We start from the raw sequence: 24,906 nt of genomic DNA, 5'->3' as shown, positions 1-24,906 counted from the left end.
ATTCAGTTTGTTGTGCTTACTCCTAGGCCTTTTTTTTTTTTTTTTAAGATTTTATTTACTTGAGATTGAGCACACAAGCAGGGAGAGGGTCAGAGGGAGAGGGAGAAGCAGACTCTCTGCTGAGCAGGGAGCCTGATGTGGGACTCGATCCCAGGAGCCTGGATCATGACCTGAGCCGAAGGCAGACACTTAACTGACTGGGCCACCCAGGCGCCCCTTACTGCTAGTCCTTTTGACTTATCCTGTGACTCAATGAAGTTGATGAATATTTATTGAGAACCTACTCTATGCCAGGTTCTGTTCCAAGAGCTTGTAATACAGTGGGGAAACAAACTAAGCATTTCTGTCCCCTTGTGGAGCTTACATCTAACAAGGGAGAAGGACAATAAACAAAATATGAAATAATGAGATAAACAGTGTGTTAGAATGTGGTAAACACTATGAGTATGAGAGAGGGCAGGGTGAGAAAGATCAGGAGTGCCAGGGCAGGGAAGAAAGACAATGTAAAGACAGTGTAAAGACACACCCCAATGAGAAGATGACACTGAGTAAAGAGAGATAAAAAGGAGATGAAGGAGAGGGTGTGCGGGTCCACCACTCAGATCACGATCTCAGGGTTGTGAGATGGAGCCCTGCAAGAGGCTTTGTGCTGATCACGGAGCCTGCTTAAGATTCTCTCTTCCTCTGCCCCTCCCCTCTCCCTCTCTTAAAAAAAGAAGAAGAAAAAAAAGATGAAGGAGTTAGCTAAAGGGAAAGAATAGATGAAAAGAGCACAAAGGTACTGAGATGGGGCTATGAATAGAATGATCAAGGAAGAGCAAAAAAGTCAGTGTGCCTGGAGTAAAGTAAAAAGGGAGAAGCAGTAGGAGCTGAGGTCAGATGGCTAACAGAGAGCCAGATCATGTAGATCCTTGTGAGAGCTCTGGATTTTATTCTGAAAGAAACAGGGAGAACCTGAACAGCAAAAGTGCTATAATCTAACAGGCTCACTCCACTTACTGTGTTAAGGTTGAAGGAATGTAAGAGCTAAAGCAAGGAAACAAACTGGAGGTTGTTAAAATACTCCAGGGTAAAGATGAAGAAGGCTTGGATCTGACTGGCAGGAGGGGAAGTGATGAGTAGTCTGGATATATTATTGGTAGAGCCTGAAGAATTCCCAATGGACTGGAAATGGGACATGAAAGAAGAAAGGTATCAAAGATTGACTCTGGTTTTTGGCTGAGCAATTAGAAAGATGGGATTGTAATCAACAAAGAGGAGGAATCCTAGAAGGGGAACGGATTTGGGGACAAAGATCAGTTTACTTTTGGACATGTCAAGACAGAGCTGTCCATTAGACATTCCAGTGGAGATATCAAGTACACAGATGGACATACAAATTTGAAACTCAGAAAAAAGATCTGGAAGAGAAACAGACCTGGGAGTCACTGACACACAGATTATTTTTAAAGCCATGGGCTGGATGAAATCATTTCTCGAATGTGTAGATAAAGACGAGCACTCCAACACTGAAGGGTTACTCTGTTATAGGAATCTTGAAACAATGCTTGCTATCTGCTGATTTTACCTATCCCTGGAGGGTGAACTATGGACCCTGAGAAATAATCTCTGTTTCTACATGATACCAGCACTTGACTCGATCTTCATTTTGATCCCTTCATTCTTGAAGATTTCTATTTCCATATTGCTTTCCAAACCCCCATTATCACAATTCCTTGAGGTATTCCTAGTGGAACGTACTTGCATGAAAATAAGATCAAAACTCAATAAAACAGAGCACATTACATGTCATATTATCCAAAAGTCTACAGTCCAATGGCACAGGTGGCAAAGGCAAAATGAATTAAAATTGTATCTAATGTTTTAGTACATATTTTCTTATATATTCTGAATTTATTCTATGTGATTTTTGAGAGAGAGAGAGAGGAAGGGAGGGAGGGAGAGGGAGAGAGATAATCTCAAGCAGGCTCCACACTCAGCACAGAGCCCTACACAGGGCTCAGTCTCACGACCCTGAGATCATGACCTGGGCCGAAGTCAAGAGTTGGATGCTCAACCAACTGAGCCACGCAGGCATCCCATTATTCTATGTGATTTTGACAAAATATAGAATATAGAGAACTTCAGGTTAGATTGAGAAGTTAAAATTCTGCTTGAATGTGTCTGTCTTGTTACTGCTGTAAAATGGTTTACAAAAGAGGACTGCTGAGACTGAGCTATCACAATGTCCTACATAAAAATTGCATCTCCTCCAATACTGCCAATATTCTAGGACCTTCCCCTTCAGCTGGTAGCACAGGTGATTTCAGGTTGAACCTTTGAAATCAAAATGGTTTCAAATCAAAATGGTTTCAAGTATCATCTACCAAACATTTGCATCAAGAACATCGGAGACATCTAAAAAAAATCTAAAAAAAAGGTTTGAGCACCACCGTTCTAAAAGAATCAAGGACAACCCATGCCAGAAACTGAAAATCGGGATTATAATCCACTCACTCACTAACAGAAAGTCATTTTCTTAAGCCTGCCTAAAAATTAATATTTATTATTCATTATTTCTGGATAAAACAGTTACAAATTATTCCATATTCACAGGAAGGGAGGATAACTCTGCTCCCTGCATCCTGACCAGTGTTTTTAAACTCTCCTTCTCTCAGTTCATTCATCATCCCTTCCCTCAAATTATCACCCCCTCACCTTTCCATGGCAAATTATCTACATGATCTGTGTTCACGGCCTCTTTTTCCTGGAAATGGTCCTCGCTTCAACAACTGTCATCTAGAGCTCCTACCTTCTCATCATTCTGTGTAACACGGATATAATGCATGCATAATGCATAAAAACTTACAAAGCATTTCAAATACATTATACTAGTTGATATTCAAAACACTCTTGAAGAGGCATATCTCCTGATTATCTAATAAGGAGCCTCAGGCTGAGAGGCTAAGTGACTTGTTCCCATAAGGATATAGAGCAAATAAGTGACAGCATAATGCCTCCCACTTAGGTCATCTAATGCAAGCTTGGCATTTATTGCACTGCATTATAACTCAGTCTAACACACAAAATTACATTTTTTAAAAAAAGGTTATTTATTTGAGAGAGAGTGAGTGCGTGGCAGGAGTGAGTGTGCTGGGGAGGGGCAGAGGGAGAAGGCGAGATTCCTCAAGCAAACTCCCTCCCAAGCACAGAGCCGATGTGGGGCACGATCCCAGGACCCTGAGACCATGACCTGAGCTGAAATCAAGTCAGATGCTTAACCAGCTGAGCCACCCAGGTGCCCCCAAAATCACATGCTTAAGTAACACTGATAAACTAGCCCATTGATTGCTAAATCTTTTGGCCTTTCCTCCTGAATCATTTGCCGAAAATTTACTGACCATCCAATCACTAGAATTTTATTTCAGCTTGGCTTTCCTCATCTTAACTATTTGATTCTTAACCCCTTGGATTCATTCTCCTAAGGATGCCTCAGACTTAATCTTCTCCCAGTTTCTGCTTCTCCCTCCCCACCCCCTACCCCTTTGGTGGTTGTGGCTTTTTCCAATAACCTCTCCAAAATGACAAGTGACATTTGACAAATGTAAAATGACAAGCTTGTTGAAAATGACTATTTTCTACTTTTCTGACTAGTTCATTTTTTAAACTTTAAGTTTATTCATCCAATACTCCTACTTTACAATAACTGTCAAACTAATATTCAAGACAAGTAATTCGCCTTCCCTGATTTCATATTCCAAGGTTGAAATGACATCTGAAATCTAAATACTTTTCTCAGGAATCATAACAAATAATTTGGGGGATTTCTTCATTCCATGTAGATGTTGTTTTCTATTTGAAGTTTTTATTTTTATTTTTTTCAATACAGCTCCTTGAACAAAAAAACATGCAAATTGTGGCTCACTAGGAAGACAAAGGACCAGTGACTAAAATAATTTTTTAAAGTAAGATAACTTAAAAGTCCTTGAAATTGCTTGAAATTGCCTTATACATGGAATATTAGTATAAAAAAATAAATCTAGAGTTTAAAGAAGTTAATTGCATAAATTTGGGGGGAAAAAACTTATTATTAATTTACTTTTAAATAATGGAGAAACAAAAATTTTTTAAATTCATGTAAAAACAGGCAAAAAGCAGAATAAAAATAATGGATAAAAACGCAATGGAATTAAAAATTTAATTTAAAATTAAAAATTTTAAATTTCATCATTTAAGGGGAAGTAGAAAGGAAAATGCTACCAAGTACATACAAAATTGCCAAATTATACCATGGTACAGGAATAAGAAAACTGAACAATTCCAAGAAATATTTAGGATATCCCCAGAATATACAAATGTTACAAATCTGGAAAACATTCTCATGCTTAAGAGAAATAATTTTTAAACTTATTTTAATTAATTAATTAATTAGGGGGGGCAGAGGAAGAGAGGGAGAGAGAGAGAGAATCCCAAGCAAGCTCCACAACTCTGAGAATATGACCCCAAAATCAAAAGTTAGATACTCAACTGACGGAGCCACCCAAGCTCCTCACCCTAACAATTCAACCAATTTCTAGCCTCTTAGCACCTGCATAGCCCCACAAGCTCCATATAACCATAGGGAAACTTGAAATTTTTATTCCCATGCATTTCCTTCTATTCTTGCTAACTGAACGTATAGTACTTCTGCCCCCCTAAATAACATCCTGGGGTATTTTGTGCTTCCCCTCCTCTTGCACTGTATATCTGAAGATCTTATTTGATCAGGAGAGGCTCAGGACTTACATGTCGCTGATGGTGGTTTAAATGTTAGCTCACCAAACCAACACACCCAAAACCTTGCCGCCCCTGGGAAAACTATGACTGATCAAAGAAATGATTACTAGGGAATTACTGAACTCCTCAAGATGGTCAGCCTTTCGATTATCCAAGAGCCTGAATTTGTCAAAACAGAAAACGTATTTCTTCCTGAGGGATGCACAGAAGCCACCAAGTAGGAGTCACTTTATGGCAATAGGCCCTGAGATACACCTTTCTACATCCCAACTGCATACCGTCTAGCCTTACTAAGTATGTCACCTTCATAATAAATACCAAGAGATATTTAGGTTACCAGTACGAGTTTATAACCACAGATGAAAGGCATAAATTCATAATCTACATTAAACAATCTTAGCCAGGAATACAGGGAGTCCTAGCTTCAGGGGCTCAAAAATTCCCTTGTATTACATGCAAATTTATCTGTGTATTTTTCTGGGCAAGAGTGTCCAATGCATTTATCAAGGTGCCAAAGTTGTCCTTAAATAAAGCAAAATATGAAAACCACCTAAAAGGTAAAAGTATAAAGACACAATATGGTATAGAAGAAAAGATTAGTATTAGAAGGTAAAAAGCCAAATTTGGACCTTAGTTCTACCCCTCATTACCTGTGATACTTAGGTAAGTTCCTTTGCTTCTTTGTACATTCATTTCCTAGTCTATAAAAATGGAAAAAGACACGTACTATGAGGATTAAATATAATGTATGTAAAGTACCTCACATAATGCCCAGCAAATATTGCATTATCCACTGATACTTGCTTTAAGAACACAAAAATGTCTTAAGTAGACAAAATGAGCCACAACACATTTAAAATCAACTGTTAGATGATAAAATCTATTTTTCTTCTGAACATAGTTTCATCAAAATATGGATATACTCTGTACTCATATCTTATTGCTGAGACAAATGCGCCACACAAAGGTAGTGACTTAAAACAACACAAATTTATTATCTTACAGTTCTGGAAGTCGGAGGGTCAAAATGAGTGTCCTGGGGCTAAAATCAAGGTGTCAGCAGGGCTGTGTTCCTTCTGGAGGATCTAGGAGAGAATCTGATCCTTGAGCTTTTTCCAGTTTCTAGAAACTTCTGGCATTCCTTGGCTCATGGCAACATCAACCTTTGCTTTAATCATCACGTCTCCTTTTGCAACTCTGACTCCCTGCCTCCTCTTTCTACTTTAGTAAAAACCCTTGTGAAGACACTAGACCCACCATCTAAACCAGGATAATCTTCCCAACTCAAGACTCTTACCAAATCATGACAAGTCCTTTTGCTATTTAAAGTAATATCTCACAGGCTCTGAAGATTAGGACATGACATCACTGGGCATCATTCTGCCCACCGTAAATCGCTTGATGTAATCTGACATTGTATAAATTCTGGTGCTAAAATAAATGGGTACATTTACATTTTGAAATAACAGATATTTGGTAAGCTTCTCCTCATTACTTTAAAATAAATCAGCTTTCTAGAAAAACCATAAGCAATTATTTTTAGTTGCACCATTTAATCTTAAATCAGCTGTGACCGGCACATGTTATACTTTCTTTTATAAACGTCAACGTCACATCGTACAAATTATTGCTATGTATAACCAAGAGAATGCTTGTCGTTTTATTTAGCTTTTTTTTCATTTTTCTAAATATTATTTTTTAGACATGAACACTCTAAAGTTTGACAACACAGAAAAATTATGTTTCAAAGAGAGGAATAAATGGTATGTCCCCATAAGATTTGGTTTTATCACGATAGCTACTCATATATGAGCACAAAGTGTAAACCACAACTCACCAGTGGTTCTCTATTTTTGACCAGACGAATGATTTTTACGGAGTCTTCTTCATCGTCAATATCATCAGGCATTGGCGGTAATACGGGATCATAATTTTTCTGAGCCACAGTATCATGTACAGAGAGCAAAGCCTATCAAAGTCAACATTTGGGAAAAAATTAATCAAATATAAAATCCCAAGCACATCCAACTATAAAGAAAATCAAATCGGTGTTATAATTTTGACGTAACAATGGTGACAGGCAACTACGTGAAAAGGAGGATCTTAGAAACGGGAGTATGTAGGACAGGAGAAGGCGGCACTATTTAGCTGCCATCCCCATCCCCAATGCCACCAATGTAGGACAAGAATCAGCATAAAAGTCCTCTCACCTGTATATTTTCTGGTTCTTCATTATAAGGGTGGCAGCTGGGGATGGGGTGGGGGTTATTACTTTTACTAGAAAATGAGGCTCTAGGTACATTGTTGATCAGCCAGTAGGAGTCTGAGAGAACTGTATTTTTCCCTTCCTCCTGTTAGCAGAAAACACACAAAAAAACTGACCAATAATGACTAACTTTCGTTCTTTTCTTGTTTTCTCACCTTTTCATTTTTTTTGTGTAATAAGATAACTAATTTGTGTATAGTGAAAGTTTTTCTAGTCATGACTGTCATGGTGGTAAATCTCCACAAAACACTGTCACATTGTCATTATAGACCAATGACCAAAATAACTCTCAAACCTTGACATGTCACTACTATTTTAGGAGACTGGGTTTTAGACTTTTAACTCATTTGTTCCCTAATCACTACCACCAGTCTGTAAATTATTCTAGCCAGAAGCCTAGAAATCATCCTTGAAACAAATCTCTTCTCCACCGTACACTCCTCAACACCCAATCCATATCCTGTTAAATCTACTTGCAAAATATATCCTAAATGTGTTGTCTTCTCTCAGCTCTAGACCAGAGGCTGGCAAATGATGCCACCTGTTTTTGTAAAGGAAATGCTCCTATCACCCAGTCTTCATTCATGGATGTGTTGTCCATCGCTGCCATCATGCTACGAGAGCAAAATGGAGTAGGAGCAACAGACCATTTTTACAGGAAAAGTTCAGAGACATCGATGTTGTCGTGTTTTACCTGGAGAACTGTAATAGCCTCTCAATGGTCCAGCTGCATTCACCTGTGGTCTTTTTTCCAAGATATGAATATCTCACAGTTTCTTTGCCCACTATGCCTTTGAAGAACATTTAGGATGTTTTCAGTTCTTGGCTATTATAAATAGTGCTGCTATAAATATTTCTCATCTTCTAATGCGCATGCGTGCGCGCATGCACACACACACACACACACACACACAATTGGGGTTAAGTATAGTTGGCTGTTGAACAACTTGGGTTTGAACAGCACGAGTCCATTTGTATCCAGGTATTTTTTGAAAAATACAACACAGTCTTATAAATGTATTTTCTTTTCCTAATAATTTTCTTAACATTTTCTTTTATCTCATATACTTTATTGGAAGAGCACAGTATATAATACACATAACATACAAAATATGTGTTATCAACTATTTGCTATTGGTAAGGCTTCCAGTCAACAGTTGGCTATTTGTAGTTAAGTTTTGGGGAGCCAAAAGTTATACACAAATTTCTTTCTTTTTTTTTTTAAATTATGTTTGGTTAGCCAACATATAGTACATCATTAGTTTCTGATGTAGTATTCAGTGATTCATTAGTTGTGTATAACACCCAGTGCTCATCACAACACGTGCCCTCCTTATACACAAATTTCTAACCAGGCAGGGAGTCAGTGACCCTAATCCCTGCATTGTTCAAAGGTCAAGTATATTTAAGAGAGAAAAGTCTGGGTTGTGGGTTTCTAAGTATATTCAACATTACTAGATACAAGATGAACAATTTTTCAAAGTGGTTGTCCCAGTTCTACTCCTACCAACAGCTTCCGTGAGTTCTAGTTATATCCCATGATCCCCAACATTTTACATTACTAGTTTCAATCTGGCAGTGGTATCTCCTTGTGATTGAAATTTCATATTTCTTATAACCAATGATAGCTTTTTTTGGGAGATGCCTGCTGAATATCCTCACACAGTTTTCTATTCTATCTGTCTTTTTCTTATTGATATGTAAGAATTCTTTATAATATACTGGACCCAAGCCTTTGTTAGTTACATATGCCACAAATGTCACTTTTTGTATCTGACAAGAGTTTCAGAGCGAAGGAATGAACAGCCTCAAGATGAACAAATATTTGAAGAGATAATAGCTGTAAATTTTTGACAACCGATGAGAGACTGAGTCTGAAGATTCAGGAAACCCAATATATCCATTAGGAAGCAGGAACAATAAAAAGAAATCCAAGATTAGATACATATTGTAGTGAAACTACAGAACACCAAAGACAGGAGGATCTTAAAAATATCAGAAAAAAAATATGACTGACAGCTGAGTGATTAGCCACAATGGAAACCAAAAGCCAGTTAAATACCTTTGTAAGTGCTTTAAAAAATAAATAAATAAATAACAACCAGCCCAGAATTGTGTATTCAGCAAAAATACCATTCAGGAATGAGGATGAGAGCCAAGATGAAGTTAATAGGGATCCCACTTGAAAAAAGTAGAAAACAGAAAACTTAAAAAAACAAAAAAACAACAATCAAAAAGATGCACAATGGTTTGAGAAGACACTGGACATCAGACAATTAAGGACAGTGATCACTGAGAGAAAGGAAACAAATGTGAGCCTTGTGAGGCCAGAGTTTCCTGGCCGTGTAGGGGGGAGAAGGTACCCAGGCAGAACCCACTGGTCTCCGTAAGTTGAGACAACACAGTGAGGAATGCTGGGAGGTCAAGGAACTAAAGTTCTCAGGAGAGAGTATGAAAGAGAAGATGGTGAGAGGCATGGGCTCTGGAGATCTGCAGGAGGTCCCCCTTTGAGTCCTCAGCCAAAGCCCATGCATACAAAAAAACTACCAGAAAGGATTAGAGCAGTGGTTATCAGCTGAGAACAATTTTACTCCCCAATAGCCATTTGGCAATGTCTGGAGACATTTTGGGTTGTCACAGCGTGGAGGATGCTACTGCCATCCAGTTTGAGGCCAGGGATGCTCCTAAACATTTGACAGCATACACAGCAGTTCCCTGCCCTCCACACCCCCTCCCCCCAATAATTTTCAAGCTCCATAATGTCAATAGCTCCAAGGTTAAGAAACTATGCATTACAGGGAACAATTCCCAAAGCTCACACAGGGCAGGAATAGCTCCTGTTCCCTTCAGTCAGAGGGGAAAAGCTTGGCATTCACAAGGCACTGAGGACAGTTAACATGGGATATTGTCTTAATAGGAGAAAATACTTAATCCAAGATTAAACAATGCTAAGATCTCACCTAACAAAGCTTAAAAGCAAGCCTCTGAAGGACCAAAATATTTCCATGTAATTATATAACAGAAAAAAAACTCAAGAATATCACTATAAAAATATGAAAATATCCAGCATCAAACAAAGTAAAACTCATAATGACTGAGAGCCAATCAATTACTGACGAAAGTTATGCGGCATGTGAAGACAGAAGAAAATACTACTCATAATGATGAACAACATAACACCATAGAACTAAACTCTGAAAATTACACAGATGACAGAACTATATAGAACCAAATCCTGAAATTAGAGAGAGACTGCAGACAAGAAAATTAAAACAATTACTATACCTGTATTCCAAATGCTTAAAAAGCTAGAGAAAACACTGAAAATGAGACTTGCCATATATAAGAAAGATTCAAATCAAACTTCTAGAGACAAAAGATACAATGTATGAAATTTTTTAAAAAGTACACTGAATGAGATTAACGCTTATAGTTAAAGCAATTTATAAACTACCTAAAATGAAACAACACAAAGAGAAAATATTGTAAAAAATTACAAATGGAACATTATTGAGCTATGGGACAACTTATATACACCTAATTGGCATCTCCAAAGGAGAGGTGTTAAAAAAAATATTTGAAGAAATATGGCATAAAATATTCCAAATTTGATGGGGGGAGAAAAAGCCCCTAGGGCCAGGAAGTTCAACATATCCAAGCACAAAAAAAAAACCATAAAAAGAAATAACACCAAATTGCTTAAAACCAGTGAGAAAGAAAAAATCTTAAAATCAGCCAAAGGAAAAAAGCTTAAAAAGATAACACACATCAGAAACAATACGAGCTACAAGATAAAAGAGCAACATCTTTTAAATACTTAAAGAAAACCAGCAACCTAAAATTCTATACCCAGCAAAAATATCTTTTAATAATGAAGGGATAATGCAGACTTTTTAAAGACATAAAAAAAGTTGAAGGAATTCATCACCAGGAGACTTGCACTACAAAAAATGGTATATGGAGTTTTTCAGACAGGAAGATAGGAACAGACAGTGGATGGGATATGGATCTATAAAGAGTTGAATGAAAAACATCAGAAATATTCACTATCTGGGTATCTATGATAACTATCTTGCACATAGATAAGACTAATAGAGATCACTAATAAACATCTTTTAAAATAAAATGATTATCATAGTTGATAGGCAATACTAACAGCAGCAGCTATGTATTTTTCCTCTTTAGTTTTGTATTCATTTCCATGTCTGGATTCCAAAATATATTTTTAATATTCATAGATATTGAGTTCCTAATTCTTTAATAGTTTTGCTTTACAAATATATTTGGTTAGCAACATTTTTATTTTGGACAACTAAAAGTAACTTTGTATTCTATTTGCCTGTTTTAACTGTGATGACTTTATTCTTCAATATACAGATTGTCCTTTTGAAAGGCAACACACCTAAATAAGAAAATTGTATTTCCATATGCCACAGTCACCCCAATCAGAACTGATGGGTTTACCTGTTGCTCAGAAGACTATGCAGGAAATTGAACACCAGGCCTTATAACTCATCAGGCGCACAGACTTTCACTGCTTTGGACCCCCTGGAGTCAATTCTATGTTTTAGTATCTGTCAGGTCAACAGAATTAAGTATCTAACTCATAAGAATGAGTAACACTGATTTATTCCTCCAGAAGGAAGCTTCACTTTTCCCTTTTGCATGCTTAAATGAAGTCTCATCCATTCTACATGCTCAGGCAATGAGTAATTTCTGGTAAATGCACGTTTTGGAAAGCTGAAAAATTACAACAAATCTTTTTATTTTATTGCCTTTTAAAAACCTACCAAATTTTCCCCAATTTCCTAAATTATAATACCATATTCTAGAGATGATGTCACTTCACTGTTTTATCAAAAAACGAGCCTCTGAATGATGATTCATAGATGATGATTTGCCTTTAATGTGGCCATGTGATGCCTAGGAGTGGTTCTTATTATTAATGACTCTCTTTGCTTCCCCTAGAAACAAAGTCTCTGTAGAGATCCTCATCCTTTCATCAGCTCCCCCAAAGGCTACAAACATTATTGCTCTTTTCCACTCTATCACTGCAGGAAGCTCCCACACCCTATCACATCTACTGAGGCCTTCTGCTACTCATTACCCCACTTCCTTTTTCTCACCATCTGCTGTTTCTTTGATGCTTCATTACTTTTCCTGGACTTTAAGATTTGGACAATAAGACTGGATTTTATAAACATTATTGAGTAATAAGAGTAGTTATTACTTACTGTTTGGATATGGCGACTGACTGATCAATTCACAGATTTTTAAAAAATACTAACAAACTGAGGGTTGCTGGAGTGGAGGGGGGTGGGAGGGATGGGGTGGCTGGGTGATGGACATTGGAGAGGGGATATGCTATGGTGAGCACTGTGAATTGTGTAAGACTGGCGAATCACAGACCTGTACCCCTGAAACAAATAACACATTATATGTCAATATTTATTTATTTATTTATTTATTTATTTATTTATTTATTTGAGAGAGAGAGCACAAGTGAGCGTGGAGGGAGAGGGAGAGAGAATCTCAAGCAGACTCTGCACTGAGCCCAGAGCCCAAAGCAGGGCTCAGTCTACAACCCTGAGATCATGACCTGAGCAGAAACCAAGAGTCAGACACTTAACCGACTGAGCCACCCAGGTGCATCTCGATTCAGAGATTTAACAACTGGATGTAATCTTTAACTCTTTGACAGCCCTCAGGTGAGACAATGGTTACAAAATGACAAGCATTTCTTAACTGTTGGAGACTTGAGGGTGGCAAGATGTATACACAAAGTGTTGACATATATTCCAGTGGTGATCAATTAACAAAACTGAAAAAGAAAATTAAACAGGGCTTCTGAGGACATAGGGGGAAAGGACCTTCTCATGCACACCTGCGGGCACTGCACACTGAGAGGACCTGTCCAGATTGTTGCAAAGGACAAGTTGGCAATCACTATCAAAATTTTAACTGTACAGATATTTTAACCAGCAACTTATTGACCCAATAAAATTCTGAAATATACAAGAGATATGCATTACAGTGCTATTTAAAAAGCAAAAAAAAGCAAAGTCATCTAACTTATCTCTTAGAGGTGGACAATTACATTGCTCCGAAGACAAGTCCACAAAATATCAAAATGTTAAAAATCGGGCGCCTGGGTGGCTCAGTTGGTTGAGCGACTGCCTTCGGCTCAGGTCATGATCCCGGAGTCCCGGGATCGAGTCCCGCATTGGGCTCCCTGCTCAGCGAGGAGCCTGCTTCTCCCTCTGACCCTCCCCCTTCTCATGTGCTCTCTCTCATTCTCGCTCTCTCAAATAAATAAATAAATCTTTAAAAAAAAAAAAGTTAAAAATCCACAAAACAAAACAGAAAAATAGTGCATTCTATTTATAATGAAAAAAATGTAGGTGCGCCTGGGTGGCGAAGTTGGTTAAGCATCCAATTCTTGATTTCAGCTCAGGTCATGATCTCAGGGTTGTGGGATAAAGCCCTGAGTTGGGCTCCATGCTCAGTAGGGAGTCTGCTTGAGAGTCTCTCTCTCCCTCCCCCTTCTGCCCTCTCACTCTCCCTCAAGTAATTTTTTTTTTTTTTTGAGAGAGAGAGAGAGAGAGAGAGAGCACAAGCAGGGGGAGGGGAGAGGAAGAGGCACGAGCCCAACACGGAGCTCAATCCCAGGACCCTGGGACCATGACCCAAGCCGAAGGCAGATGCCTAACCAACTAAGCCACCCAGGTGCCCCTAAATAAAAAAATCTTAAAAGAAAAAATGTATAGGTAAGTATGCAGAAAGGAAAAATAATGCAGCCAATGAACAGTAGCTGTCCCTAAAAGGTATATGAACACACACTTCACACACAAAATAGAAAGTCACTAAACATATGGGATGATGTTCATCTTCACAGAGCAATGAAGATAGGAACTTCTACTTTCTCCATAGTTTGAATTAAAAATACAATTATGCGTTATCAAAAAAATTTCCTGTTTACTTTCAAAAGTCTTTATCAAGTCCCTTTGTAAAAAGTAAAATTAAAGTCAAAGTAATAAATTATCACTTTATTAAAGACAAATGTAGACTGTTTATATAAATAAATTATTCCTTCTAACCACATTCATGGATTTTCTCTTTTACCTTTCCTATGTGTGTCTGTCTGTTTATCTGTTCCTGAGATTGTGAGTGTTTCTTCTCTATCCCATGATTATGGTTCAATTTTTTATACTCAAATCTTTCATTTATTTGGAATTCATTGTATATTTCACATAATATGCATTATATTTGGTTGTATTATTTTTTCCCGATAATTAACCACTTGTGCCAGTACCATGTGTTGAAGCTCTGTCCAGTTCCACCCATCCCTCACTCCATCCATCCCTCACAGCCTTCACTAAGGCCACCATCATGTTTCACCTGAATTACTTCCACAGGCTCCCAGCTGGCCTTCCTCCATTCAGCACCCACTCCTCCCACACTACCACCACCCCACCATTCCAAGAATCTGCATGCTAGAGCAACTGTGTCACTTGCCTATTGAAATCCTTTCAATGACTTTCCACTGCTCTTAGGATGAAATCCAAACTTTGTAATATGCTCACAATAAGGGGCGCCCTATAATTTATCCTCTAAAGAAGGAAACAACCGAAATGGAAAGGAGGCTATTAATAGTCATGCTGGAACTACAGGCACAAACCAGACTGTTCTTGGGCAAACCAGGACGTACATGGCCCCCCTACTCAAAAGATCCCCTGTCCAGCTCTGAACTCCTGCCCCCTCCTCTTCCACAAGCTACTGTTCAACCACACTGAACTTATTTTCATCCTCAAACTGGACAAGTTATTCTCTTTAAGGGGATTCACATACTATTCACCTTATTTAAAATACCTATTTTCAGAGGCGCCTGGGTGTCTCAGTCGGTTAAGCATCTGACTCTTGATTTTGGCTCAGGTCACAATCTCAGGGTTGTGAGATCAAGCCCCAAATTCAGCTCACTGCTCAGTGGGAGTCTGCTTGAGATTCTCTCTCTCCTGCCCCTCCCCCCACCCTCTCTCTCCCTAAAATAAATACATCTTAAAAAAAAAAATCTATTTTCACATCCCCTCAACTCGTCTCTCCTATTCCTTCTTTTGGTTACCTCAAACTCAATCTTCAGGGCTCAATTTATATGCCACTTCCTCTGGCAAGTTTTCTTCAACCCTTCCCCCACTCCTTCCTCCCTCCCCAAATTTAGATTTAGCATCCCTCCTCTGATTTCCATAGTGTTTTGGGTTTTTTTTTTTAAGATTTTATCTATTTATTTTAGAGAGAGAGAGAGAGAAAGCGTGAACTAGGGGAGGGGCAGAGGGAGAGGAATAGAGAGAATCCCAAGCAGGCTCCATGCCCACCACCCCAAGATCATGACCTGAGCTGGAACCAAGATTCAGACATTTAACCAACTGAGCCACCCAGGCGCTCCCTCCACAGTATTTCATGTGTTCTTTCACCCTGTATTTCTCCTGTCAGCTTCATTAACCTTCACGAATCTTCTGCAAGTTGTATCTACAGGGCCCGGCACACAGTAGGCACTGGACACTTGAGAACAAATGAAGATCTGACTCTAGTGACACAAATAACCAGAGAAAGTTTTAAAACTTTTCAAAAAGGAATCGGCAGGTCTGTAGGATACAAGTATCATCCTTCTCATAGTGGCTATGTATTTGGCTGTATATATCTGTGTGTGTTTACAAAAATCATTATTACTTTGGAGGTGCAGTTTTCTTTTCGCTACTGTGAAAAGCAGGTTTCTTTTCACTACTGTGAACTAAATATTTTAAATGAAACAGCCCTCTTTAACAAGCAAATAATTACTTCCCTTCTCCACTAAAAGTTAAAAAACAGTATTCAAATTAACACCCTGGAGTAATGCTTTTCATATTTAAACTGTCAGTTCAACTTATAATTCATGTATACCTGTCATATTCTACTGTACCTTGCTTCTGCTTTAAAAAAAAAAAAAGGAAAGCAAATATTTTCGTTTACTAAATGACTTCTTAAAGTAATTACCTAAAAAAAGTGAAATTCAAATTGATGGTAGTTAATGTAATTGATTTCAAGGAAAGCAATGTTAACTGTTAGGTCATAAAGGGAAGAAAGATTCTTCCCCCACCCAGGACTGGCTAACTAGAAACGGCCATTGCCAACTGAAACATCTTGCGTCTGCAATCCTACCCACTTCCCACACATCACTTCCTGAAAATACATCTTTCATGCTGACTTCTCACCCATTCTCTTATCACATGGCTATATAAACATAAAAAATTTAAAAAGTATTCGTCTAAAATATTTTCACCATAACAAAGTTCCAGGATTTAATTATAAGGTTGTATCCAATGGTGCTGAATACCATCTAAAATCATAACCTCCCTCTCGAGCCAAATACCAGTTTCCATCCAGTATAATCTCTTCTTTATTAGCTATTCCATTCCAAACACTCTTGAAAAGAATACCAAAATCATGTTGTTGTTTTTTGTCGGGAACATTCTTCTTCAATTTCTAATACTCAAACCAAGATAGCACTCTCAACGAGGAGTTTAACAAGTTGCTCACAGCTAACCTCACCATTCTTTGGCTCATATTAACTTCGCATGTGTACTCTGAGACCAAATGAAGACATTTCAGAACTTTCTCTACCTATGAATCTCTTACTCTGAGATTTGTCTTTAACCTTTCTACATACTTTGTCTTTAATTTCAAGGAACTATTTTGCTCTAAGCTGATCCTTATTCTTTTAGAACTAAAATTCAACCAATCTCCTCTGTACCAGTATAAGTCAATTACTCTAAATTACTAATTATAATCCACTTATTCTTGACAGCATTTACTTTACTTCTAAGGATTAGGAATTATAGCTTGTATATGTTTTCACCTCATCTTTTATTTAATACTATCTTTTCTGACCATTAATTTAAGACTATTATAGCAAAGGAGATTTTTCAAGGAAGGCAGAAATCAATTTTTGCACCGAGGCAGAAATATTCATCCGACAGCCTACATATGCTTCATAGAAATCATCATAAGATAACTGATCATTTTGGGGCACCTGGGTGGCTCAGTCAGTTGAGCATCCAACTCTTGGTTTCAGTTCAGGTCATGATCTCAGGGGTGTGAGATCGAGCCCCATGTTGGACTCCACACTCAGCAGGGAGTCTGCTTGAGATTCTCCCTCTCCCTCTGCCCCTCCCTCCCACTTGCACTCTCTCAAATAAATCTTAAAAAAAAAAAAGATAACTGATCATTTTAATTACATAATCTACATGTAATTCTGACTCATGGATAATACTTCACATGTAATTGCAGCAGTATCAAGTCCAAAATGTACAGGTTATAGGATATAGTGCATTAATGACCTTAGAATTAACAGGAAATTTTTTAAATGACTTCTGTTGACCAAGCACCTTTGGAGGAAAGATAAATGATATACCTGGAAGAAAAATGGCAAGGGAAGGAGCGAAATAGGTGAAGAAGATTAAGAGATACAATCTTCCGGTTATAAAATAAATAAGACACAGGAATGTAATATACCACAGAGAAAATATAGTCTATAATATTGTAACAACTTTGTACGGCGACAGATAGTAACTAGACTAATTGTGGTGACCATTTTGTAATGTATATAAATATCAGATCACTATGTTGTACACCTGAAACTAATACAATATTGTTATGTCAACTATTCTTCAATAAAAAAATGGCAAGGAGAATTGGAATCTGCCTACTGGTATTTTACTAGTATTTTACACTGGGAAACTGCTCTTCTCTGTAAAATGGTAATATATATTAAAACATGAATCAGTAGAGGGAGAGGAGATGGGGAAGACAAAGAGGGAGGGGAAAGAGGAAAGCTGAAATGATCCTATAAAAAAAATAGATATAGCTGTCAAATATATTGGAATACCTTTCACTAACCAAGTAAAATGAGCCTAAACAAAATCATTAGTAGGTTCTGTATTCTGTACTCTTACCCTCGTTTAAAAAGAAACTGACCTTGAAGTGACATTATATTCACTGACTTAAATCCTGAGCTTCCCAATTACAGTATTCTGTAGTTGGTCACATTATCATCAAAAGCTCAACTTGTTTTCCTTAATGGAATTTGGGTTATGAAAATACTGCACACTATTTGAAAATACATTCACTTGAAAACTGATGCTCAAAATAAAATTCATCTGAAGTCTCAGAAAGTGGCCCCTCTGGAAGATATTTATTACACGTCCTCACCTTCACATTGGGTTTTGACAGTAGTTTCAACAGCTCTCTGGTCTCACTGTTTAATGGCTTGTTCTGAAGCTCTTCAGCCAACTGCAAGGGACAGCACATTGACAGAACATTTAGTAAGAGCATGGTGTGGCTCCATGTGTGACAACTGAGAATCTATCTTGCCACTTTCCAGTGATTAAGAAGTCAGCATGAAAGAAAACAGACCATCAATCATTGCTCCTCTTTTCAGGCCCTTGGTAGCCCAGATCCCAGCCCAGGATCTTGGCTGAGTATAACTCAAAAAATCCCATCAGCCAGATCACCTTCTCTGATTTATTGCAATAAGGGCAAACCCCTGCGCTTCATCTTAAGGAATGGCCTTTTACATGCAAACAAAGGACCACTTGTAAAAAGGACTGGATCAGGCTTTGACGCTATTTTAAAAAAAGAGAGAGAAAGAAAGAGAAAGAAAAAAATGAAAAAAAAAAAAGTTTCTGAATGAGGTGGTGAAATTCACAAGGTTTCCAAAAACCCACAGTAGCTTGCTGTTTAGAGCTGGAGGAAAAAGAACTAGAATGTCTCTAATAGAGCAAATGGTCTGAAACTTTTATTATGTTTACCTACACAGACTAAAAAAATCCGTTAAGTATAAACCAGGTTAATCATAGAATGACTTACAATAGGTTGACAAGTACTCTGGGAACAGAAATGCTGACTACATTCTACTATAACGATCAAGAATTCCCATTTGCTGGTTCTAGCTAAAGAAAGGGTTGGAACTTTTAACACGCCTCATGTTCTTTAAAAGAGACCTTCCTATCAACACTCTATTCCATTTTAGGCTAAGTAAGGATCATATAATTTCCTAAGAAGAAAAGCAAGACCAAGTAGAAAAAGAAATTACAATTGTGATATACACAGTACAGAATTCAAAATACGTACATATATTTTCATTTAAAAACCCTTCTTAAAACACTGCATGAAATTTCTCTTTGCTCCTATTGTTTCTACCAAGCTAAAAATAATTGTTCTTATCTCTGGAAAAAGATTTTTCTCTAAAAGAAGGACATCATATAAATTATACACAAAAATAAAACCTGATAAAACTGATATATTCATTGGTTACATTGCAAAAAGTGATTTTACTTTTTCAAGGTAAAATTTTTGTTTTTCAAGGTAAAATAATCATTATAAATAACTGTTAACTCAAAAAAGTCACAAAAGGCTCTCTGCATTCTCTACGCACTTTGTAACAATATTTTTTAAATTTACATATATTGCTCTGATGAATTAGAAAATGCTACATTTTACCCTATTTACCTAACAGTCTCTAATTCTTTTAAAAAGCAATATTGTCATAATATGATTGGGCCTCAATCACATTGGAGAGTAACAAATATTTCCCCAAACCCTCAATAGTAAATGTTTTTAAAGTGATTTTTAAGACTTTCTCAAGTGCCAACCGCAGCTTACTAGAATTCTCTCTAAACCTTTGCTCACCTTCACTTCAAAAAGTTTGGTTCTATTAAGGCAGAGGAGTAAGCTTCCTCATTAAACACATAACCCGAAACATCCCTATAATCTAATCTCTGTGGATAAAACTGGAAGGGAGACTGAGGACTAAACAAATAGCAAACCACTTGGGAGATTTATTACATGCGCTTTATTATCTAAATTAAAATAGAAAACATATATATAAGAAAATCGACTTCTGAAGATGGTCAGTTTGTTTTTTTTTTATTCTATGGCCCCAATATTTTACTAAACTGAACGATGGCTTGTTTTATCATAACCGAGCAAAAAAATTAAAAAGCAACAGATAAGCTACAGGATATCGCTAAAACCTGCCTTCACACGAGACCTATTTCTCGTCTGGCTTAGCATCCTTTATAGTTTATCCAGGTGTGCTTTCAATTCACCCAAGTTTGAAAGTTAACAGTAAGAAACAGCAAGGTAGTTCCCTCCCCCAGATTGAAAATAAAATTATAGCTACAGGAAATTAACTACTCCATCAATGCCAACTGCTGCTAAAATTTATTTTTTGGTTATGAAGGTAATTTGGAGAGGTCTGATATCCATAAATCATTACTATGCTTTATAACCCATTTTAAAAACAATCCTGTCTTTTTATGTATTTCATAAGGCCTCGTTCCTATCCTAGTATCTGTCATTTTTTAGCACTGTCAGCGATAGACCTATCTCATTTGTCTTTATTTCTCCAAAGCATTCCTCCTGCCTGTGACTTTCTCAGAACTCCACTAGTTGACAGCTTCTCTCTCTCCCCGGAGAGTTAGAAGCTAAAAGTTCTCGTACGCAGTTACCAAGGTAGAACGAGGGGGTTATGTCCAGGCAAAAATTTTAGAGCAGGAAAGTGAATGAAAATCAGTATAGTATCCGCATAAGCTCCGTGATGACAGGACTTTGGGAAACATTTGCAGCTTCTCCTGGTTTTCAATCCTAGGATCGCACGCATCTGTCTGGCGCAGCATGAGCTCTGCCCCGGGCCAGGCTCACGAAGGTGCAGGGTCCCAAGGAGCCGCGTCCCAGGGAGCTCAGAAAGGCACACTTACATCATCGGCCAAGACCGCTGCGCCGTGGAGGATGGGCACGGGGTTCTGCTTCTCATAGTAGTGGAGTTTTTCATGAATCTGGAAGAAACACAAGTGAATGAATATAAGTTCACCTGCTAGCAAACAGTGAGATATTTGAAGATTTTTATCACTGCGTATAGAAACTGATCCACTGAACCTTCAAACAAAAATTCTATGACAAATGTGCATGTGTAATTCATCTATGGTCCAGTGTTTCTAATGTGATGTCAAATGGGGGGGGTTATTATCAAATAGAACATAAAAGCTAAACCTTTGTTTTTCCCCTGAATAATTATGTTAGTTTTATAAAATCTGTCATTTCTAAAATTTATTGCTCCAATACTTTATCGGTTGTAGTTTATATTCCTGCTAAACACATAAATGATGATTAGAACAAAGTGATAAGCCAGCAGCCCCATCCTGACAGGTTGGTATGTGATCACCACTAAGAACACGGCAACATGGCGTGCTTCACCAATGTTTTTCCCAGCATGCTGTTCCTTGTAGGCTTTTTTTTTTTCCTAAATTGTCAACCTTTCCCCTCCAAATTCAAACTTCTAAGAAGCAAAGGGATTGCTCATAAAGACATTACTCATAACTGTTTTGCTGACATAATTTTCTGTACTGTAAAACAAGTAAAATTATATTATCAAATAATAACTTGGTCCTTCCTTTCCCATCATTCCGCCCAAAACCACAAAGGCAAGAATATATTTTAGTGCATTATAAGAAAACCGAGTTCCCTAAAAAATCTAGTATTGTCATTAAGAAATGCAAGACGCTTTGACAAATGCAAAACTGTTGGCTCTTAAGTTCTATCCATTTCAGCTCTTACACAGGTGCCCTTAAAATGTTATACCTGAAAACTTATTTGAACCTCTTCTTATTTATAGTTGAAGAAATTACCCCCCACTCTATATAAAAAACAGTGACACCTCAGAATTTCCAGTTTTTAGTAGGTATCAAGTAATACACTCATAGGTATCAAGTAATCGACTCTTTAATTAGACTCCAAGCTAACCAAACTCTCTTGTAAAAAGCCTGGAAGATAGATTTTATTTTGATTAGCCAGATGCTATTGCTAAGAGAGGATTCTATTACCTTTTTGGCAACCTGGCCCACAACGCAAAGTATCAGGGAAAGAATTTTGACACTTATGATATTACCAGAATTATCAGGGCCACATTTTTATTTAAAATCTTAGAACCTTCAAACATTAATCACAGTAGGGTAATAAACAAACTTTAAGAATACAAGCTATAAAAGGAGCAAGATTTGATGTGCGAAACTATTAAAAGTATAATTTAAAACAAAACCATCCAACCTAAGAGCTAAATTAATTTTACTTGAGTCTTTATCAAAAATTAGGTCACCTCAACAAACACTATCATAGAATACTGAGCTTAGCCGCTCATACAACTCATCTAGCTTTCTTGTTTCAATGTCTGCTTCCCTGCAACAGTAAATATAGAGGCTCATACTTATTAGGTACTTATTAGGTACTTACCATGGGTTTGTATTCCCTACATAATAGTGACCAGAAAAAAAAAAATAGTCATCAGTACTATCAGTAATATAGTCTTCAGTGAGTTTAGTATTTTAATCCCTTAACCCTCACAAGAATATTAAGAGGCAGATGGCACCATCATCCTATTTTATAGATAAGCAGATATACAGGAGATAAATAAATAACTTGCTATGGTCCCACAGATAGAAGCAGTCGAGCTGAGACTTCAAACTCAGGCCATCTGGCTCAATGTCAGAGTTCTTCCTCACTCCCTATGCCTGCCTCTCAGATTAACATCTCGGCTGCCTCCTTCACCGACCTCACTCACTGCTGGATGAACAGGACAGAGAGGAGGCTGGGCGGATATGTGACAAGTAATACTGGCTATTTCCAATGACTGCAGGATTAGGGATGGCTCCTCTCCACCCCTCCCTATATTTTTTCTTTCCAGCATTTCTTAATTTTTCCAGATTAATTTATATCGAGACCATATTGTAATTACAACTTAAAATTATATCCCTAAATAAATACATTATTTCTCTGCTTAATTTGCTTCTTCTGAGTATCTTTCAAAAAAAAAATGAGCCCCTCTTTCCACATCATCTTCTTTAGATCTTCACCCAAGTGATTTGAGAGCATCCTCCTACCCTGCCCACCTTGAGACTTTGCATTATATCAAGAATTTTTAGGGGCACCAGGGTGTTTCAGTCGGTTAAGCGTCTGCCTTCAGCTCAGGTAATGATCTCTGGGTCCTAGGATCGAATCCCATGTCGGGCTCTCTGCTCAGTAGGGAGTCAGCTTCTCCCTCTCACTCTCCCTCTGTGCTTTCTCTCTCTCTCTCTCTCAAATAAGTAAAATCTTAAAAAAAAAAAAAGGAATTTTTAAGTGTTTTCCTAGAATTTCTAAATGCTGGTAACCCTATGTTGATACATGTTTTACTTCAGGACGTAATTTTAAATATTAAGTTGGTAGGAAAGCAAAAATTACTCTAAGTAATTTTGAGCTGTTCATAGTTTCCAAAATCACTGACTTTTATTAGCATTTATAATATCCAGGAAGAAAATTAAAAACAAAAATGATTTTTAAATTTTAATATAATAAACAGGTAACACATATAAACTTCACCCCAAGGTTGTCCCACAGAACTCTTTGTAACGTTGAAAATGTTCTGTACCTGCTTGTCCAACATGGTTAGTCACTAGCCACATGTGCCAACTGAGCACTTGAACTGTGGCTACTTTACTTAAGGAACTAAAATTTTTAATTTTATTTAATTTTTATTAATTCAAATTTAAATGCCCACATGAGGCTAGTGGCTTTCATATCGAATAACACGGCAAAGCTTTTTATCAAATGCTCTGTAACTTGCCTTTACACACCAGAAAAATTCACTCTGATATAGCTTGGCCAATTTCCCTGAGTGGTCACCCTTTAGAACCCAACAGACAAATACGTAACCAAAGACACAGCATCTAATTACTAAATATCATGTATTGCCAAACCTGCAAAATCTCATTTAACTAAACACTTCCCTTTGCAGACTTAACCGTGTAATAAAAGCATACTTCATTTTTCTCCCCTGAACAACAAAAGGAGAGCAAAGTGGAAGGAGTTGCAGAAAGAAAGGAGACAGAAGTAAAGAAGACTGAGAGAAGGAGAGACTCTGGTTAAATTAGCTTCATACGATAGCAAAATAGGCAATTATTCAAAAGCAAGCTCCTAAAAAAATGGCATGCCAAAATATTTAAAATACACTATTAATAAAAAAGGACATTTGAAAACAGAGACATTTACGGTCCACTAAATAATGTGTCCATAAGGGTTTGTTTTCTATAATTACACTTACATCAGAAAAAGTCAGTTAAAATAAAAATTTCTATATGTAACCAATTCTTTTAAGTTTTTTTTAAAGATTTATTTTAGAGAGAGAGAGAGAGAGAGAGAGAGAGTGTGTGTGTGTGTGTGTGTGTGTGTGTGTGTGTGTGTGTGCGCACGCAAGGGAAAGAGGGGGAGAAGGAGGGGGGAGAGAAACACAAGCAGACTCCGAGCTGAACACAGAGCTGGGCTCAATCTCACCACCCTCAGAGATCATGAGCCAAAACCAAGAGTTGGATGTTCAACCAACTGCGGCGCCTCTATATGTAACCAATTCTCATAGGAAAGCTATAATTACCTTCACCTACACATATCTTGAAAATAAGTGTTTGATTTTTGTAAAAAAATTCTGAATCTGGTGCCAATAATTTATTTTGTGTTCACATATCACAGAAACTGTTTGAAAGGGAACTTGAATAACGAGAGTATATAGAGCTTGACTAATCTCAATGCAATTCTTTGAAACTTCTCAGTGATGTGTAGAGGGAAACAGAAGAACCCAATCATGGTATTAAATAAACCAAAGCTGTAAAAACCCTTTTCCTGCCTTCTATCATGAATATTAAAAAGCAATGAAAATAACTGCTCAGTAGTCTGATTCTCTATGTTGATAGTAGCCAAACCAGAACTGGCACCATGTGCACGCACACACACACACACACACACACACACACACACACACACACACACAC

The 24,906-nt window shown here is 37.5% G+C and overlaps 1 protein-coding gene across 2 annotated transcripts in view; it reads right to left on the bottom strand.

Moving 5' to 3' along the window:
- MPP7 (MAGUK p55 scaffold protein 7) overlaps positions 1-24,906 on the bottom strand; it is a 327,469-nt gene that overhangs the window by 97,559 nt on the left and 205,004 nt on the right. For both annotated transcript variants that reach the window (XM_021686517.1, XM_021686516.1), the window contains exons 4-6: positions 20,812-20,889; positions 18,263-18,343; positions 6,593-6,724 (exon numbers count right to left, since the gene is read on the bottom strand). In XM_021686517.1, coding sequence (XP_021542192.1) covers positions 6,593-6,724; positions 18,263-18,343; positions 20,812-20,889 — 291 coding nt within the window. The remainder of the gene's footprint in view (positions 1-6,592; positions 6,725-18,262; positions 18,344-20,811; positions 20,890-24,906) is intronic.

Source organism: Neomonachus schauinslandi, chromosome 5, assembly GCF_002201575.2.
Source record: "Neomonachus schauinslandi chromosome 5, ASM220157v2, whole genome shotgun sequence".
Classification (NCBI taxonomy): domain Eukaryota; kingdom Metazoa; phylum Chordata; class Mammalia; order Carnivora; family Phocidae; genus Neomonachus; species Neomonachus schauinslandi.
This window is presented reverse-complemented; position numbering and strand designations above follow the sequence as displayed.